This window comes from Colius striatus, chromosome 1 (assembly GCF_028858725.1).
Source record: "Colius striatus isolate bColStr4 chromosome 1, bColStr4.1.hap1, whole genome shotgun sequence".
Classification (NCBI taxonomy): Eukaryota; Metazoa; Chordata; class Aves; order Coliiformes; family Coliidae; genus Colius; species Colius striatus.
Genome location: NC_084759.1, coordinates 18,194,285 through 18,219,171, shown reverse-complemented (window position 1 = coordinate 18,219,171; position 24,887 = coordinate 18,194,285). Strand labels below are relative to the sequence as shown.

At 45.1% G+C, this 24,887-nt stretch overlaps 1 protein-coding gene across 2 annotated transcripts in view; it reads left to right on the top strand.

The window, feature by feature from the left end:
- Window positions 1–17,922: 17,922 nt before the first annotated feature.
- LATS2 (large tumor suppressor kinase 2) overlaps window positions 17,923–24,887 on the top strand; it is a 52,886-nt gene continuing 45,921 nt past the window's right edge. Inside the window, exons 1-2 of one of the 2 annotated variants that reach the window (XM_061992551.1) lie at window positions 17,923–18,092; window positions 22,374–22,955. In XM_061992551.1, the coding sequence (XP_061848535.1) occupies window positions 22,617–22,955 (339 nt within the window). In that variant the 5' untranslated portion in view covers window positions 17,923–18,092; window positions 22,374–22,616. Of the gene's footprint in view, window positions 18,143–22,373; window positions 22,956–24,887 lie in introns of both variants that reach the window. The other variant, XM_061992558.1, reaches the window with a different exon arrangement.

The following is a 24,887-nucleotide window of genomic DNA, read 5'->3' as shown; positions in this document are numbered from 1 at the left end:
GCCATACATCTCCAGAGGTTTCCAGTCTGTGGCACACACTGTGCCTGCTGAAAATAGTAGGTGGAGAAAGGTGCATCCCACACACCCAGAACAGATATTCAGATACTTCCTTCTCTGTTTTCTGCCCCAGGATGATGGATCTGAACAAAAAGAATCTCCCCATGTCTGGAGCACTTCACAGGTTCTTTAATGACAATGGAGCTGGTGATAAATCAGTCCTCTCTGGTCAGCCACAGTAAGAGGCCTGTTTTATTTGGCTTTGTTCTGTGGTGTGCAGATCCCTTTAGAAGGTCTGTGGGAGCAGCACAAGTCCTTCATCACAAAGGTGGATGTCACCCAAGCCATTACATGTGTCCTACCTCCAGAAGTATCGTCACAATGAGTTGAGCAAAACTTTTCTCCAAAATAAGTTGTTCCATGCGGTAAGCTTTGTCAAGCACAAAGCAAAGCCTCAGCACCCCGAGACAGCTCAGCTACATCACAGAAATACCTTTTGTGGCTCAACATCCAGGTCAGAAAACACAATTTCTGTGACTTTTTTATTGGTTTGGTTTTCTTTTCCCTGAATGGCTACTTACAAACAAAACGTTCTGGCTGCAATAAATTACCTGCAACAGTTTGAATAGTGCAATATAAACCCAAATTCTTTTCTGAATGCTATGTCCTATGCATTGCAATGTCAGTTAACTCAGTGTTTTTTAAAGAAAGAAAGTGCCTGTCTCTGGGAATTCACAGTATGTGAAGCTCGAGTCCAGAATGAGTTCTGACAGCTTGGTTACCATAAGCTCCTCAGAGACACAGTGCTTAGTGGAAACACTGACATAATCTTAACGATAGTGGTGGGAATAGTGCCAGTAAAACAGAATGTCCTGTAGGCAAAATGTAAGACAGAATCACTTCAGCTCCCCAGATCACAATAGCTTCGAAAGAAAAGTGGATAGGAAATCTGTGCATGCCTATTCCTTTGACCAAGAATCATCTCCGTGTGTTCTGCTGACTATTGCCATCAGCTGTATTCTCGTCCCTTTTGCACATGGCAAAAGGTGCTGGGGAAATGGGAAGGACGTGGTGTAGTTGCACATCTCTGCAGTCCTGCTGCAGGACAACGGGGCCACTTTGGGGTTGTAGATGAGCAATCATAAGGGAAGAGTGAAAGGTGGCCACTGCAGCCAGGGCACTAGCAGGAAGAAGTCACTGCTGCTGCATTTCTTGCTGATCCTTCCCTGTCAGCTCCCTGACAATAAAACAGGTTAGCAAAGATTTCACACTTAAATTGTTTGCAGTCACCTGGTTGCTGTCTCCTGGAATAGACATGGAAGAGTTCACAACCTGTAGCCATGCTGGCAGGGCCATGGGCCAGAGGCGGTGGCAATAAAGGGCACTCTCCTGCAGTGGTTCAGCTGGAGCCAGAAGGTGACATCTGTCCATAACCTGGTGCTTCCAGACAAGCTATACGCTGTCAGGTTTGATGTGAGAGCATGACAGGCAATTGCATGAGCAATGCTCTTTTTTTGTGTTCACAAGATGCTTAAGAAAGTACAGCACCCCAAAAAAATCAGTAAGTGCCACACAGAATTGCTTGGGGCAAATTCTTGCAAATGAAGAAAGAAAAAGTAAAGAGATAAACTGTTTTAAAAGAAGTGGATTGGGGAAAATATGGACCTTAGTTTGTTACTACTTTGCAGTCAGCTGTATGCTTTGTTACCCCTGTTACAAAGCTAAGGAAAAATCAGATTCATTTCTATAAAACTCCAGGGCATAAGAGAGCAGGAGAAATAGCTCCTCTGTACCTCTTAGTTTAGATTTGCCCAATCTGGAGTAAGATAAAATATGCTCTGGTGTTTTATTTGGCCTGGGGGAAAGCAAAGGCATAATAATAATTACCAGCTGATACACCAATCGAACGCAGGTGTTCAGGCTTTTAGAATACCATTATTACTTACTGTTACTTTTAAAAAAAAGAGATCTCAGATTTTTCAATGAAACAAATACTAGAAAAAGAGACACCAATATATGAAAGGAGGTGAAACTCTCATAACGAGAACTGCAACGATTTGGTGACTAGAGGTAGGGACAGGTTCCCTGCCTGTTAGAGACAAACGGTTAGGTGAGCACGGACGGTTGAAAACATAGAAGTGGAATATCTAAAAGGCAAGGCACAGTTATTGCTAAACTCTTATGAGCAAATTCTGATGTGTGGGCTAGGTATTAAAGCACCATTAAAGCACAACAGTCTGGCTGCTGATCACTTGTTTCAGACTTGGGTCTGGCTTCACCCAGAACAATACAGAGCTACTGCTCAAACATGCTTCAGCCAGTGACAGGGTTGAGATTCAGAAAGGTTCTTCGCCAAGATCAAAGATGAAATGATACGCTGTAGAAGTTATTGATTGGCTTCTCATTAGAAACCATGAAGACTAGTCAGAATAAAGGATTTGGGGGTGTTCACCCATCTCGGGCAGCAAACAAAGTGGGAAGATTTGCATATTTGTGTTAACATACCTTCTAGTTCTTTGAACTATGGCCAGTGGACACAAGTGCTTTGGTGTAGAAAGGCATGGCACGCTTTTTGTTATATTTAGATGGCAGATGAAATCTTTGGTCAGCCATGGAGATGTTCTCACTCCATTTTCTCTCAGGGGTGCCTGGATTCAGATCAGCACTTTTTTTGCCACACATTCTTTGAGCATCTTTTCTTAAGTTGGTAATTTTTGGTGATGTCAGCAGTGGAAGGCCATCAGGACTGGGCTGTGTGCCTGCTTCTGGGGCTCTGAAGCAGGAATGGCCTGTGTGCCTGCTTCTAGGGCTCTAAAGCAGGAATGGGCTGTGTGCCTTCTTCTGGGGCTCTGAAGCTTATCCTCCTCCTGCTCGCTGCAGGGTAAGAGGTGTGTAGCTCCTTTATCTCTGCACACACTGGATCCTGACAGCTGAACTATGGGAGGTTTTACGGCTTCTTCAGGCTGCTTGAACAAGTCCTGGCTTCGTGCTGGGACAGCAATCCCATGATCCTGGCCATCAGGATCAGGTCCTGGGTGGCTTTACCAGAGACTAGCTGGCAGAGGTAATAGATGGCCAAGGCTACTTGAAAGCAGCTGATCCTTGGTAGATCTGAGAAAGGTCAGGTGCAAGTGTTGTTGGTCCTATCTGTGTGTCACTGACAGAGCATGAGCCAGGCTGTGGGGACACTGCTGACATGTGGGAAATGGTTCCTTATGCACGCTATTTCCTGGCCCAGCCCGGAGCAAAGCCAAAGCTATGACAAACAGCAGCCCAGTCTTACTAATATCATAGCTCTTAAAAGAAGACTCCCAGAAAAGACAAATCCTGCTTTCCTGACTATAACAATGCCCATTTATTACCCAGCTACTTCTCTTTCTTTTTTTTCTGTCAGAGTATAAACAAGCCCTCTGATTTCTTGGGGAGCAGCGTGCAGATTGCCAGGCTCTCTGCTCCATGGCCGTGCCAAAAGCTTCGCTGGCTGCAGCGCAGTGGTAGAGTGGGTGAGTTGGGTGTCTGGGCACGGGGAGCGTGGCTGTGACCGTGGCAGGTCACTGGGGAGTTTGCTCTGTGGCACCAAGGCCCATCGTGACACGGCAGCATCACCACAGGGGACAAACTGGGACGTGAAGCTCCTGGCATTGAACAGCCTGTTTGAGTGCCTCAGCTGTCCTCCTCCAAGTAACACTGTTTCCCTCTGAAATTATTTTTCACTTCCCCTAAGGGTTCTTAAAATATCCACAACACAAAGGGCAAAGGAAAAACTGCTGGAATCTGGTCCTTCTGAGGGTAAAGTAACAATATGAAGGACATGAGGTGAGGGACCACTTCATGGTGCTTTACTAGAGCCTGTAATTTACATCTCATCTCTTTCAAGGCCTCTACTGGTTATATTTCTTTCTTCTAAGAATAGAGCTTAAAGGTATTTTAAGAATTCTAGTTGTGCAGTTAATAGCCTAACACTTTGTTCTGAGTAAAAAGATTTGCTTGTTTTGAGCAGTAACAGTACTTTGCATGTAAAAAAGGGGGAATGGGGAATGTTTTATTGCCAGCACTTTTCCTTACAGGGGGATGAATCACTCACATTCTTGGCAACCAAGCTCAAATTCACAAGAATGCTCAGTTTGATCAACTTCCCTCTAAACACTAAGCTCAAAGTAAAGAGGAAAAAAGAGAGAAAGAAACTTGGATGGATCTGGATGTGGAAGACGTTACAAGATGGACATCCAAGCAGGAAGACAATAAATCTAGTGTACAAATTGTTTTGCCCAAAGCAAGTGGCTGACTTGCTGTCACAGGATGGTCCAGGCTAAATTAAGAGAACATTGGAAGGAGGGGGAAAAAAACCAAGGAAAAAAAGAGCCAGAGGAAATAAAACCCTGCTGATCTGGCAGATATGGTGAATGTTGTCTCAAAAATGAGTTTATTTGTTATCAAGACAATGTGGATTTTCAGGAAAAAATACCACCTTTTCCTTCAGAATGGAAGAAAGATGAAAATGCGGTTAATGTAGCTGTGAGGAAACTGCCCGTGTCCAGGCTGTGTTTTCACACAACAAAGGCCAAGGGTCATGGGGCACCTTCTTTGGCAGCAGTGCGGGTTGAACCAAGCTGTCTCCTGGTTGCTCCTCTCCACCTCCTTCTTCTCAGTGGACCCCACTGAGGAAGGGATGGCGCTGAAAATGAACTCTTTTGGGTTTATTCCAGTGGATTATTTTTCAGATGGATCAGTTCCCCGGGTGGGTTCAGCAAGCAGCCAGCTCTGGCACCACACAGCATAGCCAAGCAGTGGTGGAGAGGATGACAAGGGACAGGGGCATGGCAGAGGGGAAATGATGAAGCTGGACAGGCATCCCTGCTGCTGCTGTGCCATCTTGGCTATGGTCTTCAGCACAGCACTAGTCCAGGGCACATTTGGCCCTGCCACTCCTTTCTGCTCAGAGACAGCTTCAGTGAGACCAGCACAACTCTTCATTGACTAAAGCAACCCCAGCAAACCCCAAAACATTATTTGCTGCAGAATTCCCCTTTTTCTAGGTCAGGTTCTAGGTCACACTGTGGCCATGCAGACAGCTGTGCCTCAATATGAAAGCACGAGTGTAAGCAGGGTGGAAAAGGAGGGAAATACTATTCCCCAGCATTATGTGTTTCTTCAGGATATCTCATGGTACCTTTTAATTTCCCCCACTCCTCACAGCAGTGCCCTGGGGCTGTGGCAGGGCACAGGGCAGCAGCACCTTGGGGTGCTTAAGGGAAGTGTGAGCATATTGTGCCCTGTCAGTCCCACAGCCAGCGCAGAGCTGCTGTGTGACCCCCAGGGCAGCCCCTCAAAATACCTGTTCACTTGGTGAGCCTAATATAGCAGGGGAAAAAAAGAAGAACAAGAAAGTAGAGGCCCAGAGGGCTGGGCCAGACCACAAAGGATGAGTGCAACTCAAAGCAGGACCCAAGACAGCAGCAATGCGAGTATCTAATAACCCCGGGCATCACATAGTTGCTGTTGTGGGTCCAGGACTGTAGTTTTGTGGCATGTTGCCTGCTTCTGTCCTTCTCTGCAGAACCCATGCAGTAAAACCAGTACGTCCTCACTGATTCTATAATCAGACATGTAGTTGCTTATGTGTAGTAAATCCCACACTTTGGGACACTGTGAATTGACTGTGTATTCATCAAGCAACCGCATCCCATCCACTGAGTAAGATCAGCGCTTCCTGGTCTGGTTTCCTGCGCACAGATTGTACAATAGGTCAGCACAGGTCCTGGGGATATGTCAGATATGTCCAGGTTTTCTGCATGGGTAGCCTTCCTATCCAAGCTACAATTCCAGAAAATCCTCAAAAATCTGTGCAGGCAATTTTTCTGGGCAGAAAAAGAAAACACCCTGGACACAGGGTAGCCTCACATCAGAGCCTCTGACAGGACGTGAAACACTGCACCAAGCTCCTCAGGAGAAACATATGGAATCTTAAAAGCTGGAGGTTTTAAGACTAGACAACAATCTTCCCTAGTGAAAAGGGACAGCCTAACTTATATCCTTCCCAGCCTCACATTCCTGTGATTCCCTGTAACAGAAGGACTGGTTTGACTCTCCTCAGCAGGAAGAGTGGCAAGCACAGCCTGTTCTCTGCTCTGCAACCTGCTGGCTCTTTCTCCAGCCTCTTGCTAGGACCAGCGCAAAACCCAGGGCAGCCACTGCTCCCAACCCCACAGGGCTGGGTGCTGAGAAAAGGGAGATTTGTATGCAATGAGCCTGTGCATTCATGCATGAGAGAAATCCTGGTGGCAATGGTGTTCTCTCATAGTAATGCAGAGCAAGACGGAAACGGGATAAAAGGTTTTTTTTCCACGATTAAAATAATCAGAACAAGAGCCAGTTGTTGTTTTGGGTAAAAGGAAAGCAGTTGCTGTCAAAACGTTTCACCGACTTGGCAAAAGTGCCAAGCTGGCCCTGCCTGCAGCATGCAGGGACTTCAAAGGCCTTATCTTGAATAAGGATTAGAGGGAGACAGACCACTGCTTCCTAGTGCATTCAGCTGAGGTTAAGCGATATGCAAGGCTGTACCTCAAGGGTGTGTTTTCCTTCTGATGCCAGCCAAGTCGCTGACACCTCTGCTTGCAGGGTGGTGGGATCAGCCTTGCTTTAGCAGTGCACACCCTCCGCTCCCTGTCAAGCCCAGTGAGCTGGGAGTGCAGAAGGGGCCACTGGCTCTCAAACAGGATGCAGCCTGAATAACCCTCCATTCCTGAAGAGGGTGGTCCCTGAAGGTCAGGGCTGCCTTCAATGGTGTGGCAGTCAGAGAGGAAACTGCCTTAGAGAGTGCTTTCATAATGCTCGGACTATGAATAAATTCAGCCTGTTGTACTCTGGGCTCCCAAGTTTTAGTCATCAAAAACGTGAACAGGAGAATAAAGTTAGGAAAAGAACAATTCTCCAGCTGAACTTTCATTGCACCATGAATAGTGATCCTTCTCCCCCCACCTGCTTTGGTTCTAGACAAAGGGCTTTGCACCCCATGTAGGAGAGATTCACCCCTTGTAGCAGTGATTTGCTGCCCTGGGTGTAGATGATACAAACCTGGTAGGGCTCCACACGCAAAATCACAGAATCCCTGAGGCTGGAAGCAACCTGTTGAGATGTAGTGCAAACCCCTGCTCAAGCAGGGTCAGGTAGAGCAGGTCGCCCAGGATCGTGTCCGGTCAGATTTTGCGTGTCTGCACAGATGGAGGCTCCTCAGCCTTGCTGGGCAGCTCACTCCAGCTCTGAACGGACAGACAACAACCAGACACCTGATGTCAGTATAGACCGTTCTGGCACTTTTCACCTTCATGGTAAATCAAACTACAACCCTAGGACATGTATTTGACATTCACTCACTGGCTCTGGTCCTGGAGAGACTGAGTCTAACGATGTGGGACAAGGATGATCCATACTTTACCCAGCTGCACAACTATGAAAAAAAAGACAGACGAAGAGACATCTGGGATTAACACACTCAGGGCCCATGTGAACACGCCTGGTTCGGGACAGAAGCAACCCATACCACAGGCAATGCTGTGCTAATTCAGGGGAAGGAGGGCCAAGGGCCTCTGAACCTGTTACAGCAATAAATCTACAAAATGACGGGGAATTTTTATCCTTTCAGACACAAAGAGTTTTCTGGGAATATTTCTCCCTTGAGCTCCCGAGGTGAGGGGCCAGGCAGGGTTGTGCTTTGTGTTCCCAGGCATAGGAGCCAGCACTTTGCCCTGGCCGTCACTGTTACCAGGCCATCCTCTCAGCACTGGCAGGAGATCTTATCTGAAATCTTAATTGAGGCACATTTAGGCTCTCCAAGGCAGTTTTTTATTGCTCAAGCTAAAGTCACTGAAATGTTTTAATTAGGGAGCAAACAGTCTGTCGCTTTCCTCTGCGTGACGCACAGAAGTCTGTCTGCTTCCCCCTTGAGCAGTGTACAGCACGTCTGAGCCACTGGCTACTATAATTACGATGGGGTAAGCATTTATATGGCACTATAAAGGTGAACTGGGTGCTTTGCAAATACAAACCCATTAATCTCATTCCCAAAGAATTCAGAGTCAAACATGGTCAAGAAAAGACGCAAGGCAATTGCCTCGAGGGAAAAAGTGGATCCTACAGGGACCAAGAATAACCAGGGCAGAGGTCTGCAGGACAGATCTGGAGAGGGGCAGTCCTGGGCTGAATGACTGGATGTCACTCAGAAACACTGGGGTTTCTTTCGTAATCTGCCATAGACCTCAAGGATGACCTTCAGGAGTCAAGGAATCTGGCACAAGTTCTCCTCCCTGTAAAGCTGATATTACTTCAACTCCTGCAGCTATCAAAATAAAGGCAGGCTTCAGAACAGAGGCTGGGAGCAGACAAGAGGTATTACGGCAGGAGAGCATTGGGAGGCACACAGGAAGCAAGGGAGGGAACGGGGAAAAGGAGGGAAAACCTGCAGAGCAAGGAGGCAAGATGACAATGGCAAGACTAAGAAACAAAGTGGTATCCTGTGAGTGGAGAGAGGAGAATGGAGGTTAATGGTTAGGCTCAAGGGTGTACAGAAGAGCCCAGAGAGTAGTTGACAGCAAATTACAGTGACTGAAGCAGGTAATGTCCAGAGCTCAGAGAAGAATGGTAGCCATGGTGATGAACAGCAAGGATCACTTTGAGAAGATACTGAGACAGAAACAAAAAGCTTCAGATTAGGCCTTTAAGGAGAGATCAGTTATATGAAATAAAAGGGAAGATTAAAAACCTTCCCCAAACCCAGAAAAAATAGAGGAAGTACCAAAAGTAGAATTAGAAAGAACTTTTATATTGAAAAAAAAATTGACTTGAGGCAGAATGAATTTGTAACAGCAGCCAGGACTTCAGGAGAAGAAATGAAAAATCCCCCAGAGATCTGAAATTGGACAGTCATGGACAGAACAGAAAATAATTCCCCACTGGAAGAGTGCAGGCAGAAATGATGAGGTGCGTTGGGGAGAAGAGTGGGACGATCAGCAGTGCTGTGTTTCAGGTACCACCAGACTAACAACTCCAACTATGCACATTTGGTGTCACCCACTCTGAGCACACACCTCCTCTCGCTGGCTGACATGAGGATGGGGTGTTTCAGATGGACACAAAGTGAAGAAGGGCAATAGCTGTGAAATCCCAAGGAAGCACTCCTTGCACCCAAACACAGTCTTTGCTTGCATTTCACAACACCGCACAAGGCTTCTTAGAAACGTGACTTCAGAATTTGCACACCCACGGGTGTTGCAGTGTCTGCAGGGGGTGGCTGAGCAGATCTGGTGCGCACAGGAATTGGCATGGCCCGAGCCTGCCCTCTGGCTACATACGCACCGGGGGCTGGCACTGCCGAGAGCTTTGGAGCACCTGCAGGTGCGTGCCATTATGTGAGAAGTGGAAAATGGATGGAAGTGCAATTACACTGATTTTGTTAGGCTAAAGGGACTACAAGGAGAGTGGAGAGTAACTGTAAACAAATCACAGTAACCGAAGAAAGAAATAGCCAGAGCACAGAAAAGATTTGTAATCATGATGACAGAAATGCAAGGGCCACCAGAGGTGTTTTGCACACTGTCACAAAATACTGCTTTAAAACAATTGGTTGTTACTTCTGTGTCCTTATTCACTTTGATTTACACTATAATGATGTTACAATTCACATGTACATCACATTCCAGGACTTGCAGAAGACTAGTCAGTTAAGTTACAGACTCAGAAGGGTAATTCTCATTATAACCATATTCTGTAATTGTTTGCAAATCACATATTATCCAACCTGCAGTGACTAGTGAGGAATAAAAGCTACTCCTGACAATCAGAACCTTTTTCTTTATCATGAAGCTGGGGCTTTGTGAGCTCTAGCACAGTATGCAAAAGTAACATACAGCAGCGATTGAAAGAAAATAGCTAGAAATTGAAAGTTTGTTTAGGGCTACTGTGGAGCTTTTTAGACAAGCAAGTATTCCTGAAGTGAGCTAAAAGCAGTGGCTGATGTGGGAAGAAAGTTCAAAATAGATGTAGGTTGAAAGATTGTGTGGAATACCAGGAGACATGTGGTGGTAATGATAGTCATCCAATGGGAACATGTGGTGAAGCGTTTCCAGAGTCTTTGGATGCTTTTTTCCACGTTATATGATTTGGTGATGATCCTCTAGTAGGGCAATATGGACAGATGGGGATTTTTCAGTGTCTCCTATGCAGAGGTCTCTCAGAAATTTCCCCAACAACTTTTGGAGAGTTGTAACCCTGATTTCCATTAAGCTTTAAACACAAAAGTGGATATGTAGCACATAGAGATAACAAGTCCCAACACACAATTTTCTGTTTCTATTACAAAGGCCAGGTGACAAATTTACCCCCATCCTTCCATCCTGCTTGTGATTATACCAACTAACCTGGAGGATTCAGGCCAAGTTATTCATGCAAGCCACCGGCCTCATGGACAATACTAAGTACCTTCTCTCAGTTTTCTGGTGTCCTTTGCTGACAAAGGTATGTAAACAAACACAGGATCTCAGCCCCAGAGTACACAGAGGTGTCACAAGTTTTGCCTCTTCTCAGTATCTTTCTCTCTCCCTCAAGAAAATAAGTGGTGTTTGTTGACTGCTTTGAGATGCTTTGCCAAGTTGTATGTTATCCCACATCATTCTCACAGGCAATCCCGTCTGAGGAGGCTTTCCCTGGAGCCCTGACCTGACAGCTGTGCCATAGGACTGCTCAGTTCTCAGTCCCTCACTTAAGGTGGCAGAAATGTGGTGTGGGTGCTGGGAGCTCTGAGAACCTGTCGCTCCTGTGGGCAGTCCTCAGACAGGAGGGTGCTGCAACCCCACTGTGCCCTGAGCTCAGGAGATGCTGCAAGCAGCACCTGCTGCCTCTCCCTGCAATGCTTGCAGATGTGGCAGGTATAAGGGCAGTGTAAGGCAGCCCGGCTGGCACTGTCACCATCAAAAGCTAGTTTATTTAGGAAAATAAGAGGCAGCAACAGGCTTGCAGCACCACTGGGAAATTACTGTGTGTCAAAGAGAGGCTAAGCATCAAGGATCTGAAATTCTACAGATTCTCTAGGGCAAGACCTAAGTGTTAGAGTGTTCCCCAGGGCTTTGTGTCTGGGCAATAGACTGGAACCAAGGAAATGAATGTTCCTTCTGCCTCTTCAAGTTTTGCATCTTTTTAGAATTTAATCTAGTTGATCTAGATCAAGTTGATCTAAAACATGATCTAGTTGCTGACCATGCTTCAGGAGATGAGGATCACAGTCCTGGCTTTGCCATTGAGTTGCTGTGATCCTTGTGAACACCCATGCAGCCTAGCTGTGTTTCTCCATTCAACTTCTCTGCCCATCTTATCTGTAGAGATGTAATCTCTGCTCTGAAGAGGTGATCCCTTATTGTGCTGGGGTTTTTTGGGAGCAACTGTAGCCTTCCAGCGCACCATCACACATAGCAAGATTAGCTGATACTTGCCTCATGCTTCTCTGGAACCTTCTCATTTAGTAGCTGTTCCACAGGTAGGTAGGTACAAATCTTTTTTTTTAAAGCTCAGCATTTCTGTCTAGAACTGCCCTTGCTCTCTGTTTCCACTGCCATCTTCTTCAGCGTATCTAAAATACACGCACGCACGTAGGTCAGTCTCTTACAGTTTGACTTCCATGTTTTATACTGGCTCACCCCTTTTACTTGTGCAATATTGATGTCAGCCTGTAATCTGTCCAGTTCCCTGCCTTTACTGTGTGTCTTTTTTTAGTGTGTGGTTGTACTTCCTTGCCCATCTGTACTATTAATTGTCTTTCAGTACACATTACTAGTACTTCTGAACACACGCCAGTGCCCACTTTCCTATCCCATCCCTTCCTTTACTCTTTTCCATGTCCAGTTTTCTCTCAGAATTTAATAATTTGAAATTTGTTGCTGGTTTTTGTTTTGGGGTATTTTTTTTTTCCTTTTTCAGATGATTTAGTCATAATAACCAGGCTTACAGAGGAAGATCAGATCCAAAGCTCATTACCATGGTCACTAATTTTTTTGTAATCTTCCAACTAGCCTTCTGTGCTTTTACAGACTCTGGTAGATCCGACAGCATCTCAGAAGAGGAATGGTTTCCTCCGAGTCTCACATCTAGCCCAAGCCATATCTTATGTTGGGAACCCAAAACGTGTTCAAATGATATCTAATCTGATACTTTCTTGTCCTTTTCTGAAGCATTGCTTTTCCTTGTTTTTGATAAGGAAGCCTATTACAAGTGCTAACTTCTGACTCAATTCTACCCTTTAGCTGGGAGACAGCCATTCAGATATTTGTAGGCGGAGATGGTTATAGGCTGTCAAGTTTTACTGCACAAGGATAACAGACTGACAGCCCTCTGTTGAAATCCTTTGTGTACATTTATTCTCTCTTGCCATACTTTCCTGTCCTTTCTTAGGACAAGGAGCATCTTACTAAGTTTCTAAGACGTGGACACCTTGAGGCTTTCTTGGATTTTTGCTCTGAGAAGGGTTAGTAGTAATTGTGGTAAAATTCCTGTGGCTCAGCATGGTTTGCAACCAGACAGACATGGGTTGGTGAGTGACCCCGAGGGTCTGAGCTGTGTGCACCTCTGTGTTCTGAACGCTTCAGCTCTACCACTTTTTGTCTCCCTGTGGCTAATTCCCCCTCAGGTTTCTCTGATGAGGTGGACGTCCCGTAGGCACATTTCCAGGAGTACTTTTGGGGAAGGTGACAGTTAGCTTCAGTGACCAGGCATTGATTGCAAGCAGGTGACTAACTGAAGGTACTTGTTTTCAAGAAAGTTTTGTTGGCTGCTATTTCGGACTTTGAGTAGATTATGGTCTCAGTCACCTGTCCTTTATGTCTCTTCTTCCAGGGTCTTATCTAAAAAAATCTCCTGTTTCCCCTCTGCATAGGCTACTCAATGGACAAAGCATGTGGCATTTTATACTAGGATGATAACTTATTTCTGTGTTCTCAGTTAAATGAAACTCCATTTTTTTTCTGATTTTTGGACTTTCCATAAATCAAATATGGGACAGGAACCAGGAGATTTCTCCTTCTGCACTCAAAGTGGGTAGCAGAAAACAACAAAACACTGGATTCAGGTTAACAGTTGAAACGTATTAAGGATATCTTTTCCTTGATATACTCAAATACATGCCATTTATTGTAGAGGTGACAATATAAACTCCTCAGCAGCCAACAGTTTTTAAATTGATGGATCAGTCTAACACAGAATGCAAGTTTGATACATGCTTTTAAAAAGAGATGTAATTTTCTCATGGGAAGAGCTATACAGGTACTCCAAAGAGGCACCATAAATTATGGGAGAAATGAACACAACTTCCTTTTCAGTTAACGCTGAGTTCTGGCACTGGGCTTTGAGGCACTGGTTTCACATAATGACAGCTCACAGGAGGAGCTCTTCATTCAGGGAAGCTGAGGTGGAGAAGTGAAATGGTTTGCTGACAGTCCAAGAGAGACAGGGAATGGAGAAAAGCTGGTCTGTGCTACCTTTGGCTCAAAAGAGCTGGCTACCACCCTCTCCCCCGAATCAACATGAAATGTTTCAGTGGAGTATCACCCTTCTGAAGCCTCAATGGACCCTTATGGTTGCCGAAAGCCCTTGCACTGGCATGCGTGTGTCTGCAGGGCAGGGGGCAGTTTGTAGTCTCCATGGCACACAAGTGACCATTCTTTGCCACACGCTCTGATGCTGCTTTCCCCTGCTGTACTTTAGGGATTTCCTAGTCCAAATCGTCACTTCTATACCAGTAGCTCTGGGAATCCCTTTGTATTTTCCTCTCCAGAGTACTGGAGAAGATTGTTCCCTCAGGGCAGAGGGGTTTCTCACAGCTCTGTACATGTTTTTCCCTCCATGCACAGGCATTTTGGGAAGCTACCCTTGTCCTCAGCAGTTCCAGAGTCTCTTATGCTCTGCACTAAGCCAAGGGTGTTGGATGTGCCCCTGTGCCTCCCACACATTTTGCTTCTGTCTGGAGGGTGAATCATTTAGGGTGTCTGCAGCCAGAAGGGCAGAACTGTGGTGGGGCAGAACTGTTCTGCTGGGAGATGCTAACAGCTGCTGTGCCAAGCTTTTGATGAAAAGATCATTCCTGCCAGGCTAGATTGATGGTTGCTGGATACCCTCGCCAGATACCAGGGCTTCCTGTGTCCTGCATTGCCCTTTTCTCATTTTCTTCAGCATCAGAAGGGCATTGCCCATAGATGAATAAAAACTTTTCCTAAAATTTTGGAAAAAGTTGACTGTGATGTTCTAAAGCCATCTGCATTGCATCAAGCTGACTGCAGGGACTTGAAACTTTGGCTGATTCATTCCCAAACGGAGAGCACAACTGGCTGGCGCTGGTGAGATTCCTCCCAAGGCCCTCCCGGGCCTGCCTGGGCTCTGAGGGCAAAGTACAAAGGGCCTTGTGAAATTTAGATCTGCACCTTCTATGTGAGAGCCATGAAGGCAGCCTGAACATCCAGAATGCCTTGCCCAGTTAACGTGAGCCTGGATGTGGGTTTCCTCTGCAAAGCTGAGGCAGTTTCACAGTCAGATTTGTCCTATTTCACCTATTTAATGCTGAAATCAAATGCAGCTCTTATATTCACTGCACCCTCTACCCTCAAAGAATTCTGTGATAGATCTCATAGATAAAATTCTGGCAAAAAAAAAGCATAATCAGAATCTGGTTAGAGTTTCTCTATTTTTACTCACCGAATTATTGAAGCAATGAGGCTAACTTTGACTCCCACAAATTTAGTTTTGTATTAAACATACACATTTTATTAACATACAGGTTGTGCTGTCTGTACTGTGCTGGAGGACCCAGAACTCCCATTTCTGTTTTTGCATTGGTGGATTGGGAAGAATGATTCCCCAATATCATTCTGCAAAGAGAATCAATACATTAACCTAAGAACATTTCAGTGATGCTTACCTAGGTCTTTTTTTCCTTGCACCTCATTCCTTTTGTCATAGTCCTTTGTTCTAGACATTGTCCTAGTGAAGGATGTCACTGTCAGCAAATCCTTTGTATGCAAATGGTCATACACACGTGCGTTCCATCATTCATAAACGTTTCATGCGTGTGTGCTCCTCTTCTTCAAAAAGGCTGAGAACTAGATATTACTGATTATATTCTTGGTTTACCTTCTTTTTCAAGTTTTCTGAATAGGTTCAAGCTTTTATTGCCAGTATTGTGTAAAGAAAAAGTTCACCCACCCACATCACATTTATTTGGTTGCTAGGAGTATTTTTAGCAGCACAATTTGGTAATTGCTTCCAAATACAATAGTTTAGAAAGAGTCACGCTGTGGCCCAGCAAACGGTGAAATGAACATGGGGAAGGGGTGGGGCGAATCACAGCATTAGGTGCAAGGGGATGGAGCTGCACGAAGCTCCTGTTTTCCTTGCCGTCTCAGGGAAATGGAAGAAGAAAGAATGTGAAATAGTGGAGCCATGGTTCCTCCCACCTTACCTACACCGCGGGCAGACAGCTGCTCCGGCAAGTCAGGAGGTGAGTGCTCTAATCACCACACATCCAGCAGAGTCACTGGAGCGCAGCCATGAACAAACACACTGACCCTTAGTCATGGTAGATTATTATCTCATGGCCTAGTCTTTGAACGGATTTGCTCGTGCAGACAAATTGTCTTGTTCTTTTTATCTTTCACTTCGGAGATACCTTATTGTGGAGAACACGGGAGGAAAGACTTGACCGACACACAGTCATCTCAAAAAAACGTACAGAGATCAAATCGCAGTTTAACAGAGTTGTATCATGCTACAACCCAAATGAATTCCATTTCCTTAGTACGTTTGAGGACTGTGATTTCTAATGGTTTGGGTTTCTAAAGGCTAAAAGCAGAAGTAGCGTGAGTCTGTGGCGGACCAGCCAAATACGGGTACTTTCTAGAGAGTGGATTCAAGCCATCTCTCCTTACCTGCTGCTCTGCTGGTGGGACTTCAAACCCAGCAGCTCTGTGGAAACGCATGAAATTCAGAAAGAGCAGCTGTCTGGAACTAGGAGGTGAAATAGTGCAGCTGAGTCTCATTCCCAGATGGATTGGAATGCAAAAGGAAAACAAACAGTTCCAAAGGAGAAAAATAAATGAAAAGATCTGTTTCACCTAGATTTAAGAATGTGGATGGCAACCAAATCTTACGAAAGACCATATTAGCACAGAGTAAGCAATTTTTATCTTGATGCTGTTCCTTTAAACTGGCCTGAACTTTGTTGGGAAAAGGTCTCAAGCCATTGAGCAATCTCTGGTTTGGGCAATTCTGTTGCTATGCTTCATCGGTTAAGCACAGCAGTAATTCAGAAAATGAAGCTATGCTGCATCTGTCATATCATTTAAAATTTACTTCAGTTTTGCAGGTATTTGAAGATTGTAAAATGAACCACATTACCCTACAATATTCTGCCAAGGCTGGAATCTGCTCTGAATCTAATGGGTTTCTTCAGCTCTCCAGAGTGTCAGAGGTTTCCTTTCCCCAACCCTCCCTCCCGGCCCTCACAATATATCCCAGTCAATGACACGATTGAAATTTCAACAGTAATTTATATACAGTAACTGGCTGCCCTCAGATCAGGCAGTAAACAATATCTGTGTACCAGGCTGCATTTTTCTCATGAAATGGAGCACTCTATTGACAGTCACTTCTCCCAAACCAGCATCATTTGCAAGCACTATTGACAATTTGCATGGAAGGCATTTAAAATAAAAAAAGGAAAAGGATTGTGATAAGCAAGCATGAGAAGTATCCTTAGATAGGACTGTCCGTGAGTAGTATTACTTATAAAAATAGTCCCCATGTCTTGGAAAAGGCTGTAAATAGAGCTCCCATCCTGGAAAGAGTTATGCAGAGACTTCTCTTTATACGTGCTCTCCGTCCTGTTGCAGACTGGGACTAATCACACGATTAAAGATAACCATGTGTCTGAAGCATTTGTGAGACTTGATGTTTTCCCTGCCAAATGGTGTGCTTCTACAAAGAGCATTTCTCAGCTTTGCAACAGGATTTCAGTAATTTTGAAGTATTATTTCAGGACTGCAGGCTTCCTTCATGTTAATCATCTAAAGATATATGCATATATATAGGAAAGCTTACAGTCTTATTGTTCCATCCCCTACCATTCTGTGATCCTGTGATTTTCCCTCTGCGTTAGTATTCCCTGGTTACCGCTAGCGTGTGTATCTGTCATGCGGAGGGGTCAGAGCCAGCCTCCCACACCAAAACCGTGCTGCATTTGGGGGTGTGGTGATCATTTAGCATTGATATTTGTCTTTATTAAGGACCATAATGACATGTAACATCAGAATATTCTTGTTTTCATGAAAAACTGGCTCAGATCCAGGCAGCTCCATCCACAAAGAGGTCAAACATGAGCTTTGCACCCAAAAATCCTTTGCAGCTTGAGACCGCATTTTTGATCCTGATGTGAATTCCCCGGCTGTCCCCCACTCCTCCGCCCCTGGCACCTCATACCGCCCCTTGACGCGAAAACTAAGTAACCTCCCTCAAAAACCACCCTAAGAACCATAAGGCACGAGTAAAGCCCAAATTCAGTATCGTTAGCCCTGCCACTTCGTGTGCGCGTGTGGCTTCAGTTCAGCGTGAACGGGAACACTAACAACGTGCCGCGAGGACGGGTGGGTTTTGTGAGGGGAAAGTGTCACCGGAGCGTTCGCGGGGGCACGCAGAGGGGCGCGGAGGGCGGGCGGCAGACGCTGGCGGCGGGGCCGGCCCCCCCTGCCGCCCGCCGTCCCTCCGGGCCCCTGAGGGCGCCGCAGCCCGGACCGCCGCTTCCCGCGCTGGAAGCCCCTCCCCCCGCTGGTATGCGCGGGGAGGGGCGCGAGGGGGAGTGGAGTGACGCGGGCGCCGCGGGTCACGTGACGCGAATGGAATGCCAACAATGTAGCGAATGTCCCGACTGCGCCCCGCACTCGGCGCCCGGGACGGACCGGGGGGAAGATGGAAATCGGCCCGCGCCGTTGAACTCGCCGCCGTCGTTAAAGTTGAACGGGTAACCCCCTCACCACGGTAGGCTGAGCGGCGGCGCTGGGCGTCCCGAGGAGGTGAGCGAAGGCGCGGGTGAGGTGGCGCCGCGGTTTCCCCTCAACTCCGAGTGAGTGCCTACACCCGCCCCCCCCCTTCCACGCCAGCTGCTGTCCGCGGAGGGGAAAGTCGTGTGGAGAGCACGGGGGTCGGTCCTTGAAGCGGGACTGAGCATCCGGTGTATGTGCGTGTCCCCTTCGTGGGGACAGCCTCGGCGCCCTGCCCGTAGCCTCCGACATTTTCCGGACACTCGTGTGACAGTCCGGCCCTGGAGCGGGGCGGCCCGCCCGCCTGAGGCCTTTGCTCCAGGCTGGGCAGTCCGGCTCCCGCCCCGCGGGATGCCCCGGCAGGCCACAGCTGCTGGTAAATGGCCGGAGTTTATTTCAGGAGCTTTCTGCCTGCGAAAGAAGTGGGGTTTGTGACTCGGGGAGAAGGGGTTGGGGCACTCGCGTTCCCCGGGGTTACTCCCGGCCGACACAGGCGTTAGAGGCGACGAGCCGGAGCCGGACCCAGCCGGAGTGGGGATGTCTGCGGAGGGCGAGTCGCGGGGCATCCAGAGCCCGTACGGTCCCGGCTGGCTGTGGCAGGGGCCCTGCTGTCCCAGTCAGTTGAAGGTCACTGCCAAAATTCAGCCACTCTCCTACGTCGTGCGTTGTGTGTGTGTTGAAATACCCCTTCCCCGGCAAAGACACCGGCGCAAATGACGCAGAAAAGCTGATTTGTAGTGTCCAGTCTCTGCGGTCAATAGCTGTTAGTCTTCTGTGGATGGGGAAGGTGAGCTGTTTCCCACAGCGCAGATTGGGCCAGTGGTTATGATTGGCAGTGGTACATGGGCACGGAGTTACTTTTTGGACAGTTTTGTTAGCCGGAGGTAGGAGAAGAGGAACGATTTTGAGGAAAATCCTCAGTTCGGTTCTTTTCACGTTTGTTATATGCTCACTTATACAGGGAAGCACGGTTTGTACCACAATTAAATTCCTGAAACACTTGCCCTCCCCCCCCCCCCCGGGTCTTAGACCCCCAGCACAAAGTGGATGATCCCTACTTCCATGAATTTGTGATCCAAAAAACCCCAAAGCAGTATCTGTAAATTGGGAGAGTGAAGGCAACTGTAGCAGGTTTTAAAAACTTTACTCCTTTCTTCTGCAGTGAGTGCACATTTGGCTCACTATAGTGCCTGCATGGTTATAGATGGGGAAACAGCTCGCCAGCTTGGAGTTTGAGACTTAGCTTTTGAAACTGAGCTTCAGTTTCTTGCCTGCCTGTGTCCTAGCTCCACAGAGACAGTAGCACATGCAGCCTGTTGATGAATGAAGAAAGAGGAGAGTGAATAGCTAGTGCTGCTGGGCAAACAGACATCGGCACATGATTTCAGTGCAGTTGTTTATACTGCCAGAGCAGCTATTGGTACTTCTCAAATGAAAAAGAATAATCAGTTATTAAAAAACGGTTCTAATTTGATGCAATTAAAGTAATGTTGTGCTTATTTGAAATACTACATCTTCAGGATAATGGACAAGCTTTTAATGAGTCAGAGTGTATAATGATTTTGAAGAAAACCAAAAACCTTAGGATTGTTTAGACAGAATGTCTTGAAGCTCAAAAAAAATTCAGAAAAATCGTTTCTCATGATGTCAGAAAGGGTATTGATACATTCCTGCTGTAGGCAAGGTGCAGATTAGAAGGATTTGGAGTTACTACAATCCAGATGTACAGTCAGAAATGCTTAGACAGAATTAGACACACCACTTATCTTTCAAGCGCACAAGCCTTTTATTTTTTGCTAGAAATGCAAATCACAGGAAGATTTTAAAAAGCAGGCGGCTGGACTGTCTTTGTAAATAATCTGTAGTATTTACCGTTCTGAGTTCTTGGCTTATTGTACATATTCAGTTAAAAAAACATTCTGCAAAATGTGAAACACGTTCGCATTTAGCTTGGGTACTTAGTGTTGTTGCTGTTCTCATTCATACTGTCTAAACGATCAGCGTTTCTTTGTGCTTTAGCAGTATTGTAAGTGCAAGCTGAGGAAGTTGCCAGCTGGCTTGACCCAGCATTATTAAACTCGAGCTTAGGCTAAAGGTCACAGAAGTTCTTTATGTGAAGCATGTGTAGAAGTGGGAAAGCAGTCCTTTGCTTGCAAAAAGGTGTGTGGTGGGGGGGATTGCAAGCTTTTGCCTGCATCCCAGGCCTGAGGATTGGCATGGGGACTGAAAAAGAAGAACAACCCAGATTCCTAAACCCAGCCATATGGTGCCTGCTGCTGTCAGGAGAAGACAGTTATAGACCAATTAATTGTTCTCTAGATTATAAGCACTAGCTAGTTATGATGTAATCCTAAAAAGGATGCAATACTATTGTGTTTCTTTTTTTAACAAGGCTATCTCTTGCTGTATTCTTGTCAAGTAGAAAAATTCTGGTTCTGGGACTCTTTGCTTGCTTTCGTCTTCACTGAACAGCGAAAATGGAATCTGTTATTAACTAATAGCTGATTTGTTGTTTGTGGAAGCACTAAAATCTAGATGAATAGCTTTAGTCCTTCCTTCACTCAAAACAAACTACAGACCTTGTGCAGTGTGCATGTGGGTATTGATGTCACTCTTAGTCCTCTACGAGTTAGGGTTGCAGGATAGAGAGTACCAAGTGTAGGAGCTCAACACCTCAAATACATTATAGGTGTCTTTTAGTTAACTGAAGATTTGAATCTTAGTGAAAGAGGTTGACATGGATTAAGCTCAAGTGATGAATCAGTGCTCCTTCATGTCAAACTACTGAACCATTATAAAAGTCTGATGTCTGACTTCACCATTGTATTTCAGTCTTTGGTGGTAGAGGAAAGCTTGAAGTGGACTCTCCACTAATGGTGAAAGTGGTGATGGGCTTCAGAGTTTAATGTGTCCAGGTTCTCTTGGCCTTCACTGTAGTAAGCTCTTTGCTTGGCAGTGAGAAGTGATGGTAAATGTATGGAAATAGTTGTTTTGTTGGGAAATGCTATAGCTATCACAAGAAGAATATGTTGTGATAAAGTGAGTTTTAGCGTGAGCACGTGAAAATAAAGAACAACACTTTCTGGAAAAAAATATTTCCAATGATAAATATGCCGTGATCAGAAGTGAAATACCTTCTTTTAAAAGAAATGCTAAATCAAATTGACTTCTGAGTGACTGAGCAGAACATGCAGTGTGTTACCACATTCTGTATTTGTGAACTGGAAACAACAAAACACAATTCTAACCTTCCCAACAACGCGGTGTGAGCACCGTTCAAGGAGTTGCTGTGAGTGCCAAAATCAGCAGCAGAAGCCAACTTGCGTAAGCAGCATCAATAGCAAGACGACATTTCTGATTAATCTGTCTTGTTAATCTTCCCTGAATGCACCATTATTTAATGCTTCTTTTATGGTGATGCCACAAAGACTGAGTTGAGGAAGGATTCCGTAACTTCGTGCGCACAGAGACCACAAGTTGCACAGCAGCTCACCTGTGCTGCATAGCTGTTCTGGGCTGCATGTCAGAAGAGATGCCTAAAGCTGTCTCAAGGTCTTTTGTTTTTGCTATGTTGGGATGCTAACTGAGCTGGTTTTGCCTCTTCTGCTATTACTGAGCAGCTCCATCTACCTCTCTCTCTCTTTTTTTTTTTTTGTTTTCCCCCCCCCATATAAAGCTCAGCTAATGAAATACTATATATTATTCCTTTTTTTTCTCCTCCTCCTTCAATTTCTGTGGAGAATACTCAGCTTCAATCTTTGCTAACATACTCATGTAGAAAGGCAAAATATCTGGTCTTTCTGTTATTCACTTTGTTATTGAAATACTAGAAGTTGCTATGGTTAGAGTCATCAATATTTCCATTATAAATCTCTTTCTTAAACTTCTGAAACTGAGCTCAGCTAGTGTAAAACAAACAAAATCTTAAGTGGGGGAAAAACATTTCATGAGCATACTCTTCCCTAATTGTGAAATAGGACAGGCTTGTCCAGGATTTGGTTATGCAACTGGGTGGGAAACTTGCTGCAGTTCGGTACTGTAACATTCTTAAACATCATTTTCAAGGGATTTGTTTTCATTTATTTTGAAAATGAAACTTTAAAAGGAAAAATAGTTATTGACTATGTTGAAAAAGCCTTTTGAAATCCTGCTCTTGAAAACAGATAAAGTGAAAACCATTAAAGGGAATGCAGCTGGGATATCGTAAGAGGTTAAACTGATGTACTTTCACTTGATTTACTTGTCATGCTGTCCCTTCAGAAGCATTTACAATACAATCTTAATTGCGTGTACTTTCTATTTTTTTTGTTTCAGACACTGTCAGTCTGCAAAATGATGATTCCAAGGATTTTCATTGTCCGTAGGAAACGTGAAGATTATGAGCTGAACTAAAACGTTGGCAGAAGTTTCTCAAGAATTTTGCCTTTCCTTTTTCTCTCCAAAGGATTATGTTTACAACAAATTGATACTGTCAAGTGACACTTTTTCTAAATAAAGTAGTTTTAAACCCCTCTAAGAATAAAGCTGTATTTATGCTCAGAGAAAACTGGATTCACAATGAGGCCAAAGACTTTTCCTGCTACGACATATTCTGGAAACAGCAGACAAAGGTTACAAGAAATTCGAGAAGGTTTAAAGCAACCATCCAAATCTTCAGGTCAGGGGCTACCTATTGGACCAGGCAGTGAAACTTCTCTGGACCATAAGATTTTGATAGGGAAGGATGCTGCGAGGCAACAGCAGATGAGACAAACACCTAAGTTTGGACCATATCAGAAAGCTCTGCGGGAAATTAGGTATTCTTTGCTGCCTTTTGCCAATGAGTCGAGTACTACAGCTGCTGTGGAAGTGAATAGGCAGATGCTCCAGGAACTGGTGAACGCAGGCTGTGATCAGGTATGTATGAGTTTGGAGGAGGGATTGTCACTACCTTCAAAACAAGTTTATACTCGGGACTCAGGAAAGGAAAGGATTTTGATGGACATTATTGAGCTTGATGGTTGACAAAGTGTACTGATTCTTCTGGCAGATGTGTTGCTGTCTGACTACCAAAGTAGATGGTCTTGCTGTTAGAAGGTGTGCCTTGTGTGTTAGTTCATGTTAAAGATGGTGATTGGTGACCTCTAGGATTCTCTTACGATTTCTGCTGTTGATGTATAAGCCTGAACAGGGTAGCTTTCTCTTTTATTTTTTTTTTCCCTCCTCAATACTGGAATAAGCCTTAGCTCTGAGTATTTGGGTAGAATTTTGTCTAGCACATCTAAGCTCAGTGCACTGTCACAACCAACCAGAAAAAATGACAGAGACAGTGTATGGTCTTTGAAGACGCACACTTGCTGTGTGAGATAACCAGAGACAGATTGCAGATGCAATGAGAAGTACTGCAGTACAACTAAACACTTCCTAGTCCAGTGAACCAAGATGCTGTACTAAATTATTTAGCTGGAGGAACCAAGTAGTTCTCTGATCTTAAGCATGCCATGAAAACAGATTTTTTTTTAGAACTCTACCCTGGCTGTTTAGGATGAGAACACTCCCTGTGCATATGAGCCAAGGTTAAATGAGCACAGCTGGATTCTGGATTGGAAGTGTGCGTTTGGTTGGTTACATGGATGAATTGTTCACACACAGAACAGGCTTCTTGGACACAAATCTTGGAAAGTACTTTGAGCATGTTACAGCACAGAAATGTTAAAGCAATGTATGAAACAAATACCTGAGCACCTGTTATATTGCCTTTAATACCACGACATTTTAATGTACTGTATGTGTAAAGTTTTACCTATTTTGACTTCAGCCTTCCTACAATGGTATTGCTTGTCATAGAGCAATAGAGCCTGGTTCTGACTCTGATGTGGAGATTTTTTGCTACCTTCTGAAATTTGGCTGCACATTTTGATTGGGGCTTTTTTCCATTTTTTTCCCTCTCACTGGTCTGATCGTTCCGTTCTCACCTTTAGCTTTTATCCCTAGCTCTGATTTGTTGTCTGGAGATGGCATTATTGGGCCTATCCCTTAGGTGTGTTTGGTGTTCAAACCTAAGCATAAGCAAGATCACATCTGGCTAGAGTCCAGATAGCAATTCCAACACTGGAGTCTTGTGTCTAAAAATGCTGAGTTTCTTAATGTGAGTCCAGGCTATTTAAAGGTTGGATGTATGGGAAGGTTGTGAATGAATGGAGCTTCTTGAGATGATGTGAATGGTGCCTGGCCCTGGGAATGACATAGTGTAGGGTGACAGACTTGATGACTACCTCTTGATTCTTCCTTTCCTTCTGGTGCCTGAGCTATGTTGCATCGAACGCTGAACTGTTTCAGAGCATGATGTGTAGTAAGTCAGCCATCCCAAGCTACCTTGTCCCTGCTTGTGAGTCAAAGCCTTTAAATACCTACCACATGGATTTCTTCTGTAGGTAGCTAATAGATCTCAGATTTAACAGAGAAGTCAGCTTCACTTTCTTGAGGGGGGATGGTTTTATTTACCTCTGGACCCAGTGCTAGTATGACATTGGTAAATGGACATTGAAGCCTCTTCCTCAGCCCCTCAAATGCTAGGGGCAAGTGTTTAGAAGTTAAGAATTTCAGTCTACAAATAACGAACGATCTACTTGAGCCTTCCCCTACAGTAGGCTGGCGAAGTACAAGATCTTGCACCTCCACATCCTGGGTCACTATACGCTAGTCAGCTGTTTAACAGCTGCAAGGGTCCTGCAGTTGGCAATTTGTAGTAAGAAGCCTTACCTGTGGGTGCTCTGGAAGTTGTGAAAAATGAATAGATGGTTATCATGTTATTCAGTTGGGTCTTATGTGAACTCCATTTTTGAACTG